The sequence below is a fragment of the Terrapene carolina genome, unplaced genomic scaffold, assembly GCF_002925995.2.
Source record: "Terrapene carolina triunguis isolate 2854851 unplaced genomic scaffold, T_m_triunguis-2.0 Scaffold33723, whole genome shotgun sequence".
In the NCBI taxonomy this organism is placed as follows: domain Eukaryota; kingdom Metazoa; phylum Chordata; order Testudines; family Emydidae; genus Terrapene; species Terrapene triunguis.
This window is the reverse complement of record NW_020698074.1, coordinates 2,817,196-2,837,258: the sequence shown is the minus strand read 5'-3', so window position 1 is coordinate 2,837,258 and position 20,063 is coordinate 2,817,196. Positions and strand designations below refer to the sequence as shown.

General features: G+C 39.4%; 1 protein-coding gene across 3 annotated transcripts in view; it reads right to left on the bottom strand.

The window, feature by feature from the left end:
- Nucleotides 1–394: 394 nt before the first annotated feature.
- The window catches only part of LOC113409506 (golgin subfamily A member 4-like), a 111,811-nt gene continuing 92,142 nt past the window's right edge, over nucleotides 395–20,063 (bottom strand). For 2 of the 3 annotated variants that reach the window (XM_026663503.1, XM_026663501.1), the window contains 4 exons: nucleotides 13,411–13,514; nucleotides 5,392–5,478; nucleotides 3,233–3,296; nucleotides 395–1,138 (listed from right to left, as the gene is read on the bottom strand). In XM_026663503.1, the coding sequence (XP_026519288.1) occupies nucleotides 3,267–3,296; nucleotides 5,392–5,478; nucleotides 13,411–13,514 (221 nt within the window). In that variant the 3' untranslated portion in view covers nucleotides 395–1,138; nucleotides 3,233–3,266. The remainder of the gene's footprint in view (nucleotides 1,139–3,232; nucleotides 3,297–5,391; nucleotides 5,479–13,410; nucleotides 13,515–20,063) is intronic. The other variant, XM_026663502.1, reaches the window with a different exon arrangement.

Sequence of the window (20,063 nt, the reverse complement as noted above, 5' to 3'; positions counted from 1 at the left end):
GTACTGTGCCTGATACCCCTATAAATAGAGGACAATTGATCTTTACCCATATGGGGATACTTGGATGTGGGTTTAGAGGATCAAGACCCTTTTTGCATTCCAATAACCATATGGGTATAACAAAATATACCAAGTGACTCCCTCGCTTTCCAGTTCATCATGTTTTCTATGTCTGTCATTGAGGCTATGATCCTCCAAAGATTTATGCATTGGAGTGGCCCCATTAACTACTTACATGCCTGAAGTTAAATGAGTCTTCGCAGGATCATGGCCTTAGATTGTAAAGATTCCAAGCAAACGTTGCCTTATGGTCTTTTCGGTGGTCAAGTACAAAGTTGCTGCTCCTCATAAAAATATGTATAATATAAAAAAAATACACGCAATTCCAAAACTGTATAGTAAATAAAACTTTATTTCATCTCAGCTCCTGCCAGATTAGCATTGCCAGTCACAGATCAGCATATGATACAGTTATGTATTAATTATTTACAATTTACAGTAGTGTATTTCTTCTCCAGAAAATATAAGTACAAAAGCTAAGAGTAAATAAATGAGGTACTAAAATTTGGATTTATTGTAAGCAAAAGCTTAAAGAAATAGCCTTTAGCAAACAATCAAAAGATCAAATTGGAAGAAAATATTCAAACAAATTGCCTAATTCACCAGGAATCACCCACTAACTGCTACCCACCCAAAAATGTATTGCACAATTCATTCAGTCAAGAAATCAAAAATAAATAGAAGATACAAACCGTTAAGTTCAACTCTTAAAAACACCCAGTGAAACCTGTACTGAGATACAAGAGTGGGGCGAAGTCTTTCTAGGTTACAGTCTTTTTTCTCCCCTTTAAAAAAATAACCTTTAACACAAAATAGAAGACAGTATTCAATATGAGGAGAAAAAAGACTCCTCACCAGATAACCACTGATTAGCATCTCTTCTCAAGGCAGTTTTAACTATATTCACGGTCCAAAGTGTGTGTTGATTTTTTCTGTCTTGCTGCTCCATCTGGGACCCTGAATAATAGTTTTTCCTCTTGTCCATTCTCAACGGAGAACAGAGATATGAATGTATTTCTAAGCAGCATTGTCATAAGACCTTACTATCACAATTTCTTCAAGATGGTCGTAGCCATGACTAGGGAGGAAAAAAAAAAAAGGCCAGTAAATGAATGTTACCTTGTGAAGAGAAAATTACAAGCACTTTTAGAATTTAAATAAATCAGTCAGGAGAGCAATTGAATCTGATTGCTGGAGAAAAGCAATAGGAGACAGAAAGAACTTGGATTTGAGGTCAGGCTGAATGACTTGACTTATTCTGTGATCTTGGGCAAGTAATTCAATTTCTATATTTTTCAGACAACACAACTGAAGCTGGGTAAAAGAGTAAGATCTCACTGGAAACTACATACTGCATCTGAGCATCATGCCTAGTTAAGTAAAATACAAAACTGAATTTTAGAATGAGACAAAATGTTATTCCCCTTCTTTCCTATCAAGGCCTCTAGTTAAAATGACAGGAAAGTAACAATACCCCACCTCAAAACAATTCCTGCCTTGGCCAATCATGGACATAAATCCCTTGTACCTAATCAAGAAGCGTATACCTCACATTTGCAATGCAGTCAGCATCAGCTTGACCATAAGTTGCTTGGAGGCAAGAATGTCATATTTGAGGTCTATAAACTGCCATAATCCACTAAAGCTTTGAAAAACTAGGACAGCACAATTTACTCTTGCAACGAGATTTTACTAGATTATACAAGATTTACATGCACAGGCCTCATTTACGTTAGTAAAATGACCTGTTGCTGACACCATGGTCAGCATCAAGCCCCTTCTTTGCTCCTCCTAAATGATGCTGAAAACTGTTTTACTGATAGAAAGGACAAAACCTTTTTTCAATAGGGCCACAGAAAGAGTAACAGGGATTACATCTCAATCATACTTTCTATAATGGTGTCGAAAGTAGTTTCACCTTGTCGATATTGACACTTCAACCATTTTCAGCCATGGCAAAGGAAAAGTCTGTTGACGCTAATATCCCAGAAAAGTAAGGACCAGAGGACAGACAGACATTCCAGATATTGGGCTTAGAATGCAACATTTAAGAGGGTATGAAATAAGGATAAGAGTAGAAACATTAAGGACTGGTAGAGAGGAACAGATTTCCCTCTTTATAGAACTCAGATATATTTTGCATCCAAGTTTTGTCTGGTTTTAGTTTTAAGGGAGAAAAAAAATTAAGGCAAGCTCAACATGTCCCACAGAATTTATTTTGAAATATACATTTTAAATCAGAGTGCTAATCGCATTAGATTATGTAGAATGTTGTGACTATTTACTTCCATGTCCTATTACTGTGGATCATTATTGTTTCAATTTTTACCTTGACTGGTCTGATGCAGCCTTTTCATTGTAAGCCAACCCAGCCACTTGGTCTCTAACACTAGAGTTATTTGTGCACAGGTTCATTAATGAAGCCAAACTAATTTGTAACAAATTGTGTAATAACAAATATTGTGACGTCCCCAATCAAAAAGGTCTTTCCTCCCCATCTCTGCTTTGTCATCTTGTTACCACCAACCCATGACCCTGAACCAGCAAAATATTAAAGCATGTGCTGAACTTTAAGTAGGTTTGAAGTCTAATTTGAAGCCAACTTGAAGTTAAGCACTTGCATAAGTGCCTTACTGGATCAGGGCCCATGTATGCAATATTTCATTTTAAGTATTTTATTAAATTAGGATCCCTTTTGATTTTTATATGGCATTAGGATCCATTTTAAGCATGAAAGTAAGTGAGCATATTCCAGTAATTTGACTTACCTATTTGCTTATTCAAATAAGAAGCACAAATAGAATAAAGCCAAGTTAAATATATTTTGTATTACAGGCTATTTGATTAAGAATCTTTTTCTATTCCCTTTTGACATATCTGAGGTTTGTACAGCTCTGAATCAGTATTTGAAAAGATGCAAACTGTCCTCAGATCAGAAAATAAATTAATCTTGAAACTGAGGCTTACTTCTTACAAACTTAGCTTTGTAAAGCAAAATAAGATAAACAGTTAGTTTAGGGGTATATTACAAGCTTGTCTTGCAAAGAGCATTCAGTAATTATGAACAAAACCAGGGAGGAGAGAAAGAAAAATCTAGCAGAAGGATAATTAAGTGCATGCTATAGATTTGACCTTCAAATAAAACACAATACACATATTAGGCTTCACTCACCCACATGCTAACTAAGCACAGACTGATGGAATATTCAGAAGATACCACTGCGAGGTGAGGTAAACTACAAAGCCAGGAAGAAAACACCTTATTGGAATATTTTATTAATAGCACAAATTTGAGCTCAGTGGACATCGTGTGCTTATATATGAGGCTGGGAGGATTAGACAGAAACAACACTCTGAAGTAAATACTAATATACCAAGGTCAATATCCCAAGTCAATTTATCTATGATTTGTTTTTAAACTTTCAAGAGAAACTCTTAGATATATGCCCATTGTATAGGTAAGGGAAAGATTGGGCACTAAAATGGTAAATAAAACTGACAAGTATCCTTAATTTACTACAATGTAAATGTGTTTTATTTCAGTAGCAAAACAAGTTGACAATTTATACTTTTATAATCTGTAAATATTTCAGGCAAAAGTTAATAGGAATATCAGATTGTTCCTTATCAGACTAATCAACGCATTCCTGACTTGTTTAAAAAAAAATATAAATTTATGCTTTAATTTAGACAATTTATACCACTAGAAAGGAAATTTAAGTGTTTAATAAATGTTTTTCAAATACCACCATCACTCTATTATGAAATAGGGAGAAGCCCTACATCAACTGATTATTAATATAATATGCTTGGATAGTTTAGTCTAATCCCAGCAGCCTAAATCTGTTTATCTCTTACACACAAGTACATCAAAAAGTTTAGTAAACATCTAAATAGGTGCTACTCCAGGCAGAGTAATAAGCTAATAAAAAGAATAACAAACTGGTTAAAAATGTTTAATTTTGAAGGCTTGGGAGGTGGTTAAAAAGGTAATGGTTATTTCTTTTAATATCTGATTAAATTACCTTTGAAGACAAGCATGGTGCTAATCATTTCAGAGAACAGAGTGCAGATACTTTCAGTGCAAGAACTGCTTAGCTGGGACAGGAAGTTACGCTCTTTTTGTTTTACGAGTTTAAATAAATATTTGGAGATTGGGATGGACTGGCCAAGAGCCTGGACTGGAATAGAATACTTATCAATACCAATGTTGCTTTTACAGTATAGTTTCCTTCAAACAAAATACCTTCAACACCCCTTATAACAAAAATCTATAATTTTGCTTGTTGTGTTCAACTCTATGTTAACAGTAACTGAAGATTTTTTTAAAGTTTGCTTCAAAGAGATCAATGTGTTTGTGTGGTTTCGTAAAGTGAAACATACAACTACCTAAAATAATAATCTTATCTGCCTCTAAAATGATCAGAGATAGCCAAGACCAGTAGGGAGGGAAGGAGAGAAGAAACAAGACCAATAGGGGAAGTACAAGCTACAATAAACTCTTAACTATTTTATTTTACTGGCCCACAAAAACATGAATAATCCTACTGAGTTCAGATATTGTGTTTCACAGCCTTTCAATTAATAAAATGCCTTTTACACTTATAAAATAATGATCGTGCAAAGAGTGCTTTTTCTGATTAGCACTGTATCTTGCTTCCCTGAGAGCATAAAGTACTCTGCTCCTGGTCTTGCATTTCATCTACTTGGAAATCTTTTTGTAAAGCAAAGCACCCCTCAATTCCTTAAATAACTGAAAATCTAGCCCTGAGGAACTATTAAAGACACTAGTATAGTATGAGTTCCTTTCTGTCCCTCCCAAAATCTAGACTTCTGTATGCTCACATGACATATCCAATATTGGGAGAGCTGAGCAGGTTTTCAATATTTGTTGTCAATTTAAAAAAGGCATTCTACTCTACATCAAGGATGCAGCTATACTGGCTATATTCAGGACTCTTCCCCTCTGTTCTAGGGGAAAGCTCTATCAGAAGAACTGCTATTGTACACACTAAGCAAAGCCGAGTAGGCACAGGAGTTGTTACCATTTTTGCTTTTAGTAAGGATAGATGGCACAGTGGCAAAAATGCCTGCACATTGGCTACAGTGCTCCCATTGTCAATACCACCAGTGGAACTGCTCCAGTACTAGACCAATGGTGGGACATATTAGTGGAGACAAAGCCCTTACCTTTTTCTTTTGTCATAAACTCAAGCCTACTTCTACAATGGGAAATTCTCCTGAGGAAGGGAGGGACGTTAAACAACCAAGTTTCACCCACCTATGTCTAGCAGCCCATGTTCATATATCCGGTCTACTTATAAGGCTTACCAATGGTCGAGCATCTTCTCGTTCTAAGATCTTCTGAGTTTGGTCGGCTGGGAACTTTAGCACTGTGGTTATAACCTTTGCCATTGTCTAAAGAAAAAAAGTTAATGGTCTGTAAGTAACTTAACATGCATAAGAAAAGATTAAACTGCTGTTTAACAGTTACAAATGTATTCATTTATCAAAGTGCTGTATGTTTTTAGTAATGTCAATGGAAGCCATTGCAAAAAAGTCAGACATGCACATTAGCTTCACATCTCATTTGCTTGACAGATGGCATGTTATGTGAATTTTATGGAAGATTCTTCAGTTTATATTATCACAAACTGCAATATAAGCTCTATAGTTAGCACAAAGCTCAAACACATTAACCTCTTTCATAAAATGGCGCTACTGACTACTGTTGCAAAAGATTCAACCCTTCCTGAGATTTCTTCCTAAAAACAATCTAATCTGTATGTCACTACAAGATACATTTTTTTAGTCACATGAAATAATGCTCTACAGCTCAACTTCATTCACGTCAGCCTGACATCTTGTAAAACAAATCCAGACAAATATGCTACTGCACTAGCAGGTTCCAAGATTAACAGCAGAACTTCATTTGTGGAAACATTATTGGCAGGTGTGTAGTATGCTGCACTGATACAGCAAAGTGCTCTGACATCCTCTTATGAAAGGAGTCATAAGTAGAAAGCATTATTATTATTTTTGTTAATTTAACCTATAACAACATCTGTATGAGGTAGGTAAGAATTACCTCTATTTTGTATGTGGAAAACAAAACAGAAAAGGTCATATCAATAGTTACACATTAGGTGGCAGAGCCAGGATTACAACTCTCATTTGAATGTTTTAGCCACCAACATGCTCCCACCTGAAACAGGACCAACGCTTCCATTTTCATTTTGGTCAGCAACAATAGAAGGTAAGGGGGAAGAAGGTGCAGTAACATGGATGAATATAGGTGGTCAGGTTGTTGCGCAGGAAATCTCAGGTGCTTTCCCACATGCTGCAACAGCTGTAGGTACAGCTGTAACAGAATGTGCTATAAGAGTCATACTTGCAGCTCTCACACAATGCAGTGGTGACAAGATTGCTGCCCATCTACTGCTATTGTTTCCCACCAGCTCCACACAGATCACTGAGTGAAGAGGAGACAGCAGGAACAATAAGGAAGCAACTGGAGGACAGAATTGACCACAACCATCATAAAGGTGAAAGGGTAGTCCAGATTAATTCATCTCATGTATAGTTAGATATAGCTTCTACCTGGCTATAAAGCTGAAAGAATTCCCCTTGCTAACTGTTCTGTTCAATCAGCTTAATTTAAGCTATTTACTGTTCATGATTCAAACTCAGAGGTTCTCAAACTTCATTGCACTACAACCCCCTTCTGACAACAAAAATTACTACACAACCCCATGAGGGGGGACCGAAGCCTGAGCCCGCCCAGCCCCGCCACCCTGGGCAGAGGGTCCAAAGCCCGAGCTACACTGCCCTGGGTGGGCCCCAAAGCTGAAGCCCAAGAGCTTCAGCCCCAGGGGGAGAGCTTGTAACCTGAGCCCTGCCACTCACGGCTGAAGCCCTTGGGCTTTGGCCCTGGGCAGTGGGGCTCGGGCTTCAGCTTTGGCTCAGGCCCCAGTAAGTCTAATGCCAGTCTTGGCGACCCCATTAAAATAGGGTCGTGGCCCACTTTGGGGTCCCAACCCAGTTTGAGAACTGCTGAAAGATATTGAGGAACATCTCTGATAACACAAATCAGCACCAAACTTTTCTAATTTCTCTTGTCAAACCCCTCATTCACCACTTAGGACTGAAAGATCACAAAGCAATGAACTCGGAATGTACACCCACACTTACAGGACAGCAACCTCTGAAGCCCTCACTATTGATTTCAACAGGACACAATGGTATGCACAAGTAAGTTAAAAAAATATACATGCATTGCAAATACATATATGTGTTTTCATGTAGTATGTGCCAACTCAAACAAACATTCTTAAAACCTTCTTTCTTGAAAATGTATGTTTTGTAATTTATCACTAGCATTGCCTTGAAATTCTTCAAGTTCTTGCAGTCACAAGGGAGATTTAGAAATAAAATTATTTCAGGTCCAAATGATTGCAAATAACGTGAATGAAACTTACAAGCATTTTGGAATTTAAGACTATATGCTTTACAAAGTGTTTACCTGATTATGCCTTTATTATCTTGATTATATTTTTCTAGAAAAATCCAGGTGAAGCATAATAATAATCCCTACCTTTCATATACCCACATACACAGTAATAAGTTCTAATAAAAGAGCTGATCGTCTACATTCCTACTTACTGCCAATTCTTTCAAGGAGTATAGATATTTCTTAAAGATATCAAGGCACTCTATAATTTGAACAATATTGCTGCTCACAAGCAGAACCCACAAATTTCACCGCAAAGCTGCATATAACTGTCCCATGCTGTCACACAATTCACTATTTGTTACTACATGATTCAGTATGATTGCCAAGGCTATCCACCCCCCATGCTTAAGTGTACAAGCCAGTAACAGCGAAAAATATGTCTAGGTTCCCTGAGAGCTCTGCATACATTTAACTAATTCAGAAATGTAGGCTGGAAATCAACAAAATCTGGAATTATTATGACAGACCACCCTTCCATTTCAATATTTGCAAAGCAGCCTATGTAACCAACACATGAACTGCACACATCAGAGGCAGACAAACAACACACAGATTGGCAATTTGACTCTAGAACAGACTCCAAATTGTATAATGGAATTGTGAGTCTCAGCATGTATAAAAGCAATGCCCTAGATCAGTGGTTTTCAAACTGTGGGTCGCGACTCAGTACTGGGTCATGGAATGTAAGGCACTGGGTCGCGGCGGCTCTGGTCAGCATTGGCAGTGCTGCCCAGCTAAGGCAAGTTAGTCCCTACCTGTTCTAACACCGCGCTGCACCCCGGAAGCGGCCATCAGCAGGTCCGGCTCCTAGGAGTGGGGAGGGCATGGGGCTCTGTGCGCTGCCCTGAGCACCGGCTCCACACTCCCATTCGCCGGTTCCCAGCCAACACAAGCTGGGGGTGGGGGTGACTGGTGTCTGCGGGCAAGAGCCGTGCACAGCCGCTTGGTGCCTCCGTGTAGGAGCCGGATCTGCTGCTGGCTGCCTCCAGGGAGGGCCGGCTCCAGGGTTTTGGCCCCCCCAAACAACAAAAAAAAAAAAAAAAAGCCGATCGCGATCCGTGGCGGCAATTCGGCGGGATGTCCTTTGCTCCGAGCAGGAGTGAGGGACCGTCCGCCGAATTGCCGCCGAACAGCTGGACGTGTCACCCCTCTCCGAAGTGGCCACCCCAAGCACCTGCTTGGTAAGCTGGTGCCTGGAGCCGGCCCTGCTTCCAGGGAGCAGCACGGTCCGTGGTGCCAGGACAGGCGGGAAGCCTGCCTCTGCACCCCGGCTGTGCTGCTGACCGGGAGCCGCCGGAGGTAAGCCCGCACCCCAATCCCCTGCCCGGAGCACCCTCCTGCACCCCAAACCCCTCATCCCTGGCCCCACCCCAGAGCCTCCTCCCATACCCTGAACCCCTCATTCCTGGTCTCACCCCCGCACCCCAACCCTATGCCCCTGCCCAGAGCCCCTCCCACAACCCAAACCTCATCCCCAGCTCCATTGGGTCGTGGGCGTCAACAATTTTCTTCAACTGGGTCACCAGAAAAAAAAAGTTTTAAAACCACTGCTCTAGATTTCTGTAAGAACTGGGCTTTTACCGTGCTTGACAAACAAAACGTCAACATAATGGCCTAAAGATGCAGTATAAGAATGCTTGGTAAATTCAGCAAAAAGAACGAGGAGTACTTGTGGCACCTTAAAAACTAACAAATTTATTTGGGCATAAGCTTTCGTGGGCTAAAACCCACTTCATCGGGTTTTAGCCCACGAAAGCTTATGCCCAAATAAATTTGTTAGTCTCTATGGTGCCACAAGTACTCCTTGTTCTTTTTGGTTAATTCAGTTATTCACATGGTGGTTGAGAACATTATTTTACTGCACCATAGAGTGTGCTATGCATCTCACAGTACAAATAAACTTAACAAGGTGTGTTCCCAGAAAAACGTACACTGCAATTTCACATGACACAGTAAAGAGGCACCAGATTAAGTAGGGTAGGAAGACAGTTAAATTACATTAGTTACTCAAAAGTGAGTGTAGTGTGACTGAACAATTTTTTTTTTGTAGTTTTGAACAAGTGCCGTATAAGCCCATTCGTTTATAAGCCGACACCCCTCCTCCCCCAAGATGGATAAGTAAAAATAGAAAATTTTTTATAACCTGTTCATAAACCGACCCTACAATTCAGGGGTCAGCAAACTTTGGCTCCCGTGCCATCAGGATAAGCCGCTGGTAGGCCGAGATGGTTTGTTTACCTGGAACGACCGCAGGCACGGAGATAAACCTAAGTAAACAAAGTGTCCCGGCGCGGGTTGGGACAGCAATAGGTGGGGAAATTTTTTTGTGGGGAGAAGCTGGGAGTCAGAGGAATAACCCCAGTGACCACCCCCCACATGTCCCCACCCCTATCCTGGGACCCCCACACTCTCCCCATCCCATCCCTTCCCACCTTATGTGGGGAGGGCCAGGGGAGGACGTCTCTGGCCTGGCTGGAGCTGCTCCGGCAGGCTGGGCAGTGCGGCCGCAGCCTGCTCCGGCGGGCCAAACCAGGCAGCGCGGCCGCAGCATGTTCCAGCGGGCTAGGCCGGGTGGCACGGCCGCAGCGTGCTCCGGCGGACTGGGCAGCACGGCCACAGCCTGTTCTGGGGGGTGGGGCTGAGCGGCACGGCCGCAGCCTGCCAGCCCCAGAGCTGCAGCTGCTTCGGAGGCTGGGGGGAGAGCAGCGTGGCCAGAAGCGGAGAGACTCTGGCCCCGCCTCTTCCCTTCTGGCTCTGCCGGCTGTGCTGCCTTTCCTTGCTCCCTCTGTTGGGGGAAGGGGCTGTGTCCCACCTCTGCCTCTCTATACCTGTTCATAAGCTGACCCCCTTCTCTGGTGCTTCCCTTTTTTATTAAAAAAATTCGGCTTATGAACGAGTATATACGGTACTTATAAATATGAAATACACATTATTAAGTATACATATATGATATATACATTTATTTATATGAAATAAAATGTCTTAGATAATTCACTTAAGATCCATTTCTATGTTGGTGTTCACAAGGTGGGATTTGAGTAGTGGCTTGGCAAACCACTTAGTGGAAGGCATTCCACATAAAGGAATGATATGCAAAAGGTGCATAGGTGGTTATGAGCAAGGTGAGCAACTTGGACACTGGGTATCATTAGCAAAGTGGTAGTAGGATGCAATGTGGTAAAAGACTAGGCTAATTAAGTAGGCAGGGGGTGTTATGTAGCGCTATGAAAGTAAGCACAATTTGAATGTGAAGCAATGCATAAATTCAAATTAGGGGTGAGCATGATCATATCAATAGGCCAAGAAGATCTTAGCTGCTGCATTATATTTGGGGGGTGGGGAAATGATGGAGGTGGCAAACACATCAGAGGAAGAGGAGGTTGCAGTAAATAAGATAGGGGATGTCTAGGGCCTGGATGACATTTTGCTGTCTGGATACATATAAAAGATTAGATCTTAGAGATGTTGCAGATGAAAGGGAGGTAGGAATTGGATACTGCCTGATGTGAAGAGCAGATCAGTCAAAGATGATTCCTGGGTTGCAAGCCTGGGTGACAGGGAGGATGTGATGTTATCAATGGTAACAGAAAATGTGAGGAGTGGATTTTGGAGGGAAAGAAAAATTAAATGCTTGGCCATGTTAAATTGCCTGCAAGCCATCCAGAAGCAGCGTTCAAAGAAACCAGGCTGAGACATGGGTTTAGATGGAGGGAAGCCACACAGGAGTGGGAGAGAGACTTTTATCAGCATCGAGTTCATGATTGATGCAAACTGAGTAGATGAGATTTCCTTGCAAACTACATGTACTTTCTGAAGCACAAGGAGGAGACAACTAGAACGTTGCTATGTTTAATGAGAATGTCAGGTTTCATTTGATTTTTACCTTAACAGTCTAATTTTCATGGTTAGCTTTCAAACGCATAAAATAAATCAACCCCATTACTACTGTGATCTGAATTGTTAATGAGGAAAGCATGGGCTGTCCCAGAAATTTATCACTTCTTTAAATTTTGTGTATGTTCTGTTAGTCCTGCTACTTTGATTCTTTGGTGCTAACAGACAACCAAATAACTATGAATACTAAAGAAAGAGCACAATCAGACACTTGCAAAAAGTTGCATTAAAAGAACTCTACAATTTCCCATCACCTATCAAATCTAAAAGTAGCTACCAAATCTTTAAAACCTTTGAAAATGTCTCTTTCCATTCATTTATTTGAATTGAATAAAATGCCTCTCTCCATTAAAATAAAAATAATACCTTTTAAAGCAAGTTTAAGAGCTAGACATCTGTCTTTACTTCAGTGCAATTTATTTTCATTTTGGATATGTATACAATCTTAGAAAACCACCTCCAAGATTGGCTTCTAACTCTGTCTTTGGTTGAGAGAGGATGCAACTTTCAGAAGTTTTTTTTTTTTTTTAAATGAAGCAACTTGCCCCCTGGATGGAAGCCAGACCCTTAAAGTCAATCTACTTTAATGTCTATATAGTAATGCAGATTGCATGTCACATGAGAATGTTGTTCTTACTTCAGATCACAAGCAATATATATGGTTATTCACTTTTACACCCACAACTTCTGTGGCTTCTTTTCTTCCTAGTAAGATTGCTGAAACTAAGCTTAGCTTTAATGCAGTGGTTCTCAAATTTTTGTACTGGTGACCCCTTTCACATAGCAAGCCTTTGAGTGTGACCCCCCTTATAAATTAAAAACATGTTTTTATATATTTAACACCATTATAAATTCTGGAGGCAAAGTGGAATTTGGGGTGGAGGCTGACAGCTCACGACCCCCCATGTAATAGCCTTGAGACTCCCCAGTTTGAGAACCCCAGCTTTAATGTGTTACTACTACCAAACTACTCACATTTGCAATTTCAAAGTCCCAATTTAAGTATAGTGATATTTTGGACACTTAACAAGAAACAGTTTTAATCCATAACACAGAACTGGAGCCTTACTAAATATAGTTTAACATTAAAATTAGTCTAGAGATGTTTCAAATTAGACTTCATTGAATGCAGACATGTTACTCAAATTGCAGGATTTTTGTCTGGTGCTGTCTCAAAGCTAGGCTGTGCTTGTTTGTTACCTGTCATAACCACGCCCATTACATCCAACAATAAACTTTAGAACAAATACGATTCATTTAGAATTCTAATGAAATACTGAGAGCTGTAGTGCTTAACATTAGCCCCATTTGAAAGATGTAACTGGAAGAGTGGAAGTATTATAGATAGGTGTATTTTGCCCTAAGGAGGAAATATTTTCATCTAAATAACACAAACATCTTGCTTAGATGATAAACCTCATTATGACATTATCTCTTTCAAACCAGGCCAATTTCTACATATAGCTACTCAGACTAGTTATTTAGAATTCCAACTGAAAAAGGATTTCACTAGCTGACATTCTACACTGACAAAGTTGGCTTTCAGTCATTCTCTTCTATTACTCAAAATACATCAAAAAAATAAAAACACCACCCAGAAAAGATACATGCCCTAGTGAAATAGGATACTTGGGGTTTTGGGGAAGATGTTTCTGAACCTTCAGAACTAGTCACAAGATATAGTTCAATACAATTGTTATTGTTTTGACACCAAATTCCAGCAATGTCATAGGTTCACGAGAAGAAAAAAAAAAAAAAGACAACAAAGATCTATCATTCAAACTCTGAACAGGACTGAAACCCCGTTCTTTACACACTATCAGCTACCGTCACAGCATTCCATCAATAGCAAATACATAGTGCTCAAATCCTACACAGCAAGAGTGAGAAATTCAATTCTAATCCAAACCACATGTCAAATCACAGCATATAGCATTCCATACCTTTGTCTCTCGGCCCATCATATATTCAAACAGCACCTTCCGCAAGTATTCAAACTCAGTAGGCTCTCCAAAGAGAGAGACATCAGCATGGCAGAGATTCCCATCTGTGTAAACAAAAATAAGACTATATTTATACTGACAGTCACTCATATAATCCAAAATTATTCTTGCTTAGAAAATGACTGGAATAAAATATAGTCAAGTAGAGAAACATTTTATTAATCTGAACAATTGTGTCAAATGCCTAAAATTTAATTGTAACTGAATGTACAATATTCCAGAACAACTATATAGAAGATATTCACTTCTCAAGTTGTTTTTTGAATATATTCCTTGATGTTTTTTCTTCACCAACATACAGCAATAGATACATTTAAAACAGAATTTGCTTGATTGCTGCTGCTACCTTCCTCCCTTCCAATTAAATTCAGAAGCTTGTGTCAGCTCATCTGAATCAAGAAACTATACCAGTTTAGTTGCTTACTTAAAAATCTGAATAAATTAGTCTAACTAGGATTCTTAATCTTAAAGGCCTCAAACAAGCTTTTGTAGTTCTGATCTTACTGGGAGTTGGGTTAGTCAGTACCTCACAAGATCAGACCTCTATATGCAAAGATTTTATTTAGGGCTGTCAATTAATCGCAGTTAACTCACGCAATTAACTCCAAAAAATTAATCACAAATTAAAAAATTAATCGCGATTAATTGCAGTTTTAATCACAATGTTAAACAATAGAATACCAATTGAAATTTATTACATATGTTTGGATGTTTTTCTACATTTTCAAATATATTGATTTCAATTACAACACAGAATACAAAGTGTACAGTGCTCACTTTATATTTTTATTACAAATATTTGCACTGTAAAAATGATAAAAGAAATACTACTTTTCAGTTCACTTCATACAAGTACTATAGTGCAATCTCTTTATCGTGTAAATGCAACTTACAAATGTAGATTTTTTTTTCCTTACATAACTGCACTCAAAATAAAACAATGCAAAACTTTAGAGCCTACAAATCCACTCAGTCCTACTTCTTGTTCAGCCAATCGCTAAGACAAACAAGTTTGTTTACATTTACGGGAGATAATGCTACCCACTTCTTATTTACAATGTCACCAGAAAGTGAGAATAGGAGCTTGCATGGGACTTTTGTAACCGGCACTACAAGGTATTTACGTGCCAGATATGCTAAACATTCGTATGCCCCATTCCAGTGGACATACTTCCATGCTGATGACGCTCATTAAAAAAATAATGTGTTAATTAAATTTGTGACTGAACTCCTTGGGGGAGAACTGTATGAAGCATGAAGGGACATATGAATCTTTTGCGCATCTGGCACTTAAATATCTTGCAATGCCCGCTACAACAGTGCCATGTGAATGCCTCTCTCACTTTCAGGTGACATTGCAAACAAGAAGTGGGCAGCATTATCTCCTGCAAATATAAACCAACTTGTTTGTCTGAGCAATTGGCGGAACAAGAAGTAGGACTGAGTAGGATCTAAAGTTTTACATTGTTCTATTTTTGAGGGCAGTTTTTTTTTTGTACATAATTCTACATTTGTAAGTTCAACTTTCATGATAAAGAGACTGCACTACAGTACTTGTATTAGGTGAATTGAAAAATACTATGTATTTTGTTTTTTACAGTGCAAATATTTCTAATAAAAATAATAATATAAATGAGCACTGTACACTTTGTATTCTGTGTTGTAATTGAAATCAATACATTTGAAAATGTAGAAAACATCCAAAAATATTTAAATAAATGGTATTCTATTATTGTTTAACAGTGCGATTAATTGCGATTAATTTTTTAATTGCTTGACAGCCCTAGTTTTATTTCATACAGATGATATAGTAAAATTGTGTAATTTAAAAGGGCGAGCAAACAGGCTGAGGAAGTGGAGGTGACGGGATGGTTAAATAAAATAAATAAATTAATGAAGATAACCTATCTCCTAGAACTGGAAGGGACCGTGAAAGGTCATCGAGTCCAGCCCCCTGTCTTCACTAGCAGAACCAAGTACTGATTTTGCCCCAGATCCCTAAGTGGCCCCCTCAAGGATTGAACTCACAACCCTGGGTTTAGTAGGTCAATGCTCAAACCACTGAGCTATCCCTCCCCCTCAGGCAGACAGAATATATCTCCAGTTTTTAATATTCTTTCCAATTACAACTCCCTCCCTACAAGCGCCAATCATGGATCTCACTGTGCTAGGTGCTGTACAAACAAATTAAAAAGATCATCCCTGCTCCAAAGAGCTTACAATGTAAGTATAAGATAAGAGACAACAGATGGATACAGATAAATCAATAGGGGAGTACAAGGAAACAAGGAGACAATATTGGTCAGTGTGAAAGACAGTGGTGTCTGGAAGCCAGCAGCCTAACCATTGTCAAGTTTTTTGTAGGCATCAGGGCAAAGGAGAGTTATAAGGAGGGATTTGAAGGAGGATAACAAGGTTGCTTTGTGGATGTTTATGGAGAGCACCTCCCCAGCACGAGGAGCATGCAAGAGAGCATGAAGGTGCTCATTTGAAAATTTAATAATTGGTAATGGAGGCTGATATTATTGACTGATGGAGATGGGAGCCAACATCTCAACAGTGAATGACAGTGGATAGGTAGTGAAGGGCCTTAAAAACGAAGACAAGCACCTTATGTTTGATGCAACAGAGAAAGAGGAGCCAATGAATAGACAGATTCAAAGGTACAGGCTAGGAGAATAATCTTTGCAGCGACATTCTGAATGGATATGCATTTGTCAAGACCAGAGACGAGCATGTTGCAGTAATTGAGATACGAGACAATGAGAGCCTGGATAACAGTTTTAGCTGTGTGGATGGATTGGAAATGCCATATCTTAGAGATGTTATACAAAAAGAATCTGCAAGATTTAGACATAGAATAGATGTGAAGACCTAGACAGAGACCCAAGGTGAAGAGGATGCCCAGGTTATGAGTTTCAGAGTAGCAGTGGTTAGTCTGTATCTGCAAATAGAATAGGAGTACTTGTGGTACCTTAGAGACTAACAAATTTATTTGAGCATAAGCTTTCGTGGGATACAGTCAAGATCTTGTGCAGAGAAAGAAGTAGAGGCAGGATAAAATAAGGGTTGAGGAGCAAGTTAAATGTATCAAAAAGGCAGCTGCGACTGAGGACATGGGATTCAAGTAAGTTGTGAGAAGTAGAATTGTTTGGCTAGGAAGATGGCAGAATTGAAAGAGGACAGAATGAATCTGTAGCAGAGGAGATTGGCCTGGTCACAGAATTTCCATCAAAGAAGCTCTTCAGCGTGACCACAGGAGCAAAGGAAACTGCTGTTGGGGGTCGGGGGAATAGGGGGAGCAAGGGAAGGGTGAACTTTGTGATTAAAGAGTGGGGCAAAAGACTCAAGGGTGGAGGAGAATGAAGAACAGAGAGCATTAACAACCATATCAACGGAAGAAAGGGAGGAGAGGGCTAAGAGCAGACAAGGAGTCATCAGCGTTGATGAACTGAAAATCACAAAAAGGCCAAGTGACAAGGTGTGAGGAAGGGGGCTGATGAGCGATGCTGAAAGACACCAGATGATGTTTGGCGAGAAAGAACTCAGCAACAGATATCAAAGAGAGAGCAGTGCTTGGTAAAGACTAAGTCTCTAGAACAGCCCTTTAGGTGAATGATAAAAGTTGAACCAGACTGCAGGTAGGCTGAAGAGGTGAGGGTGAGCAGACGTGCAGCTAAAGAGTCAGAGGGGTCCTCCACATGAAAGATGAAGTCACAGAGGATGAGCGCTGGAGACTGTGAGTAGAGGAAGAGAGAACTTGAAGTCAAAATCAGAGGAAGGCTGATGGGGAGGAGTTGGGTGGACAGTAGATGAAAGCAACATGGAGTGGGAAAGGAGAGAAGAGTCTGATGCAGTGATGTTTGAAAGAGTGGGAAGAGAAAAGCGGGCAGAGGGTTGAAGCAGCTAGAATGGAAGAAAGCCCAATAACCCCAAGCAAGGTCTGATCCAGGGCAGTACCGCTGTAAGATAGGCCAGCTGCAGAAGCAGTGTCAGATGAAGGGATCTGTGAGAGCCAGGAGTGGGAGGCAGCAAGATATGAAGAGGACCACAGATCTTTTTAGATATGGAGTAGGTGTTCCAGAGACAGCAAAAGAAGGGGAAGGTGCTGGGGGGCAGGGAAGGAGATGGCATGAGATTAGGAATGGTGGTGAGAGAGGGCAGATGTGATGGGAGGTGGAGAGGTGGGGATAGGGGAGGGCTGAGGCACATGTCACCAGAGGTGAGGAGAAAGATACAGATGTAGGAGCTACATTTGTGCTGATGGAAGGAGGGGGGGAAGATTGGGTGGAGAAGGGAAGAGGAGCAGGTAGAGCTGGTTGGAACTGTAGAGGGGCAACGGTAGCCAGGAAGGGGAAAATGGAGTGGGGGAAAAGAGGGGGATGATGGCATATGTTATGATGCAGAAGCGGGGTGTGGCAAAAGCCATTGGAGAGTGGCAGATAGGTGATAACTTCCTTAGTCCAAATTTATTAATTGTGTACACATGGTCACCTATGAATTCCTCATAAGATTACTGTAATACTTTCATTTTCCATATGCTCACCATCCATAAGGAATAAGGAAACCATTTTTAGCAACTCAAAATACTGATCAAAATTAAAAAGAAGTCTTTATTTAAAACAGCTGTTCAGTGGTTTCCCGTCACTGTAGATCTGTCAAAATTCTCTATCCAAGAGATGAAAGCTTCTCCCCTGATTAGAAATAGTATAGTGACTAACTGCTCAACTACTGTTTAAGTGTCACCAGACCTATAGGCTTTGTTTTTTACTGGAGCCTCAGGGAGATCACCTTACCCACATCCTATTGGTCTGTATTTAGAATCAACTGCAGACCTTATATCTTGGCAGCATCTTCATCTTCTCATTACAGATATAAAATATTCCTGTCTACACCTATAAATCACTTTGCTTTCAGATATTTCCCAAATCAAGTTTAAGTTGCTGCATTAGTGGTAGAAGTTCTCAATCTCAGTGTGGTTACATGCATTGGCAGTATTTTCATATTCCTTCTCTACTCAAAATTTGCTTTCTACTTAGAGTACTTTTCTTCTCCAATGTAATAGTTTCCTGGCTTTAATCAAATACAGAGCAAGTTACTTATAATGAAAGGAAAGATATGTGCCAGATTGTCTGGATTGTGCCTTTTCAAGCACCATCATCTGACAATTAATCTGACTCAGCATTTTTAAAGTATTACTTCATTTGGAGTGAATCCAAAATGTACAACAGCAAAATCCATTCAATTACAGTAACACAATTACCAGTTATGTGTGTTTATCACAGTTTATGCCATACTGGTATAATCACCATTAAAATCAAGTATGTTCAAAGTACGTTATCTTTTTACACCGTGTTGGGGTTCACATTGTGTTACAAACTTCACCTACTAATCAGTAAATCTTTAAAAATCTAGATATACTCGTTTCCCTTAAATCTTTTAATAATAAAAATCTATACCGAGAAAGATAAAAGACTAGAAAATAAAACTATAATGTATTGTAGACTGAGGATTAGTCTAACTAAGATATATCAATATAAGCACTTTTACACCGGCATACTTGCATCCAAGTTTGGATGTCTTATTGCTTTAACTATATCAATTTCTAATCCGATATAGTAATAACAAAGGTGTGCTTAGACCAGACCTAATTCTAGACACAAGCAAGGTCTTCCTTTGGAAATGCCACTCTTATTCAGCTTGTTTCTTAACTTTTTTCAGCACTTTCCCAAATGCTCAACAGAATGGACATTTCAGAAAAATTAGCTTCATAGAGCCACAAGGAAAGGAGCAACTTCCACAAAGTGTACCCACTAGAAATCATTGATCTCCGTATCTAGGACAAAGGAAAAAAACTACATTCTTGAAGAATAATCATTCTTGTCTAGTTACATATCCAAGTTTAATGAGCAGCTCTCAGGAAACCCACAAACAGTTGTGCATTTACCCAAAATGTGAAAATATATTTTACAACTTTCCAAAAAGCTAATTACTTCAGATGTATAAAAAATAAGTGTGTATTTTTAGTATTACTTCCAATTTAATAGTAAGGAGTTTTTTTTTTTAATTTTAAAACAAATCCAAAAGGAAGCAGCCAATGCGAAGAACAAGATGTTTATCACAACAATCATTACTCATATTAAGACAAAAGAATGCTGAAGTCTATTACTTTATACTTCTAGCCTTTGTGTTTGTTCTTAAATTTTGATACAGGAACGGGCCACCGCATTACCACAAAATCAGTGTAACTATTTAAAATCTAATCTGAAGGATGCTTTTTTTGATAATAGAATGTATGAGCCATGCTGTAGCATGTCTTCATTAGCTCATCCACATGAAACAAAGTTTAGTATATTTTTCTCATTATGTCACCAATATAGTTTTAGCTAGCACAGCTGAGTTTGACAATTCTTTGAATTATTTTCAATGTTTTTTAAATAAAGAAAACATTTTATGGAAAATGATAGAACATATTAAATTATCTAATGGTGGTTCTCCTCTTCTCCTGACTCCTGATCATATCACTCCCTGCAAGTCTTTTTCCTGGCGTGCCTTCTGCAAGAAATTCAAACTTCTTGCCTCTACTCTCAAGG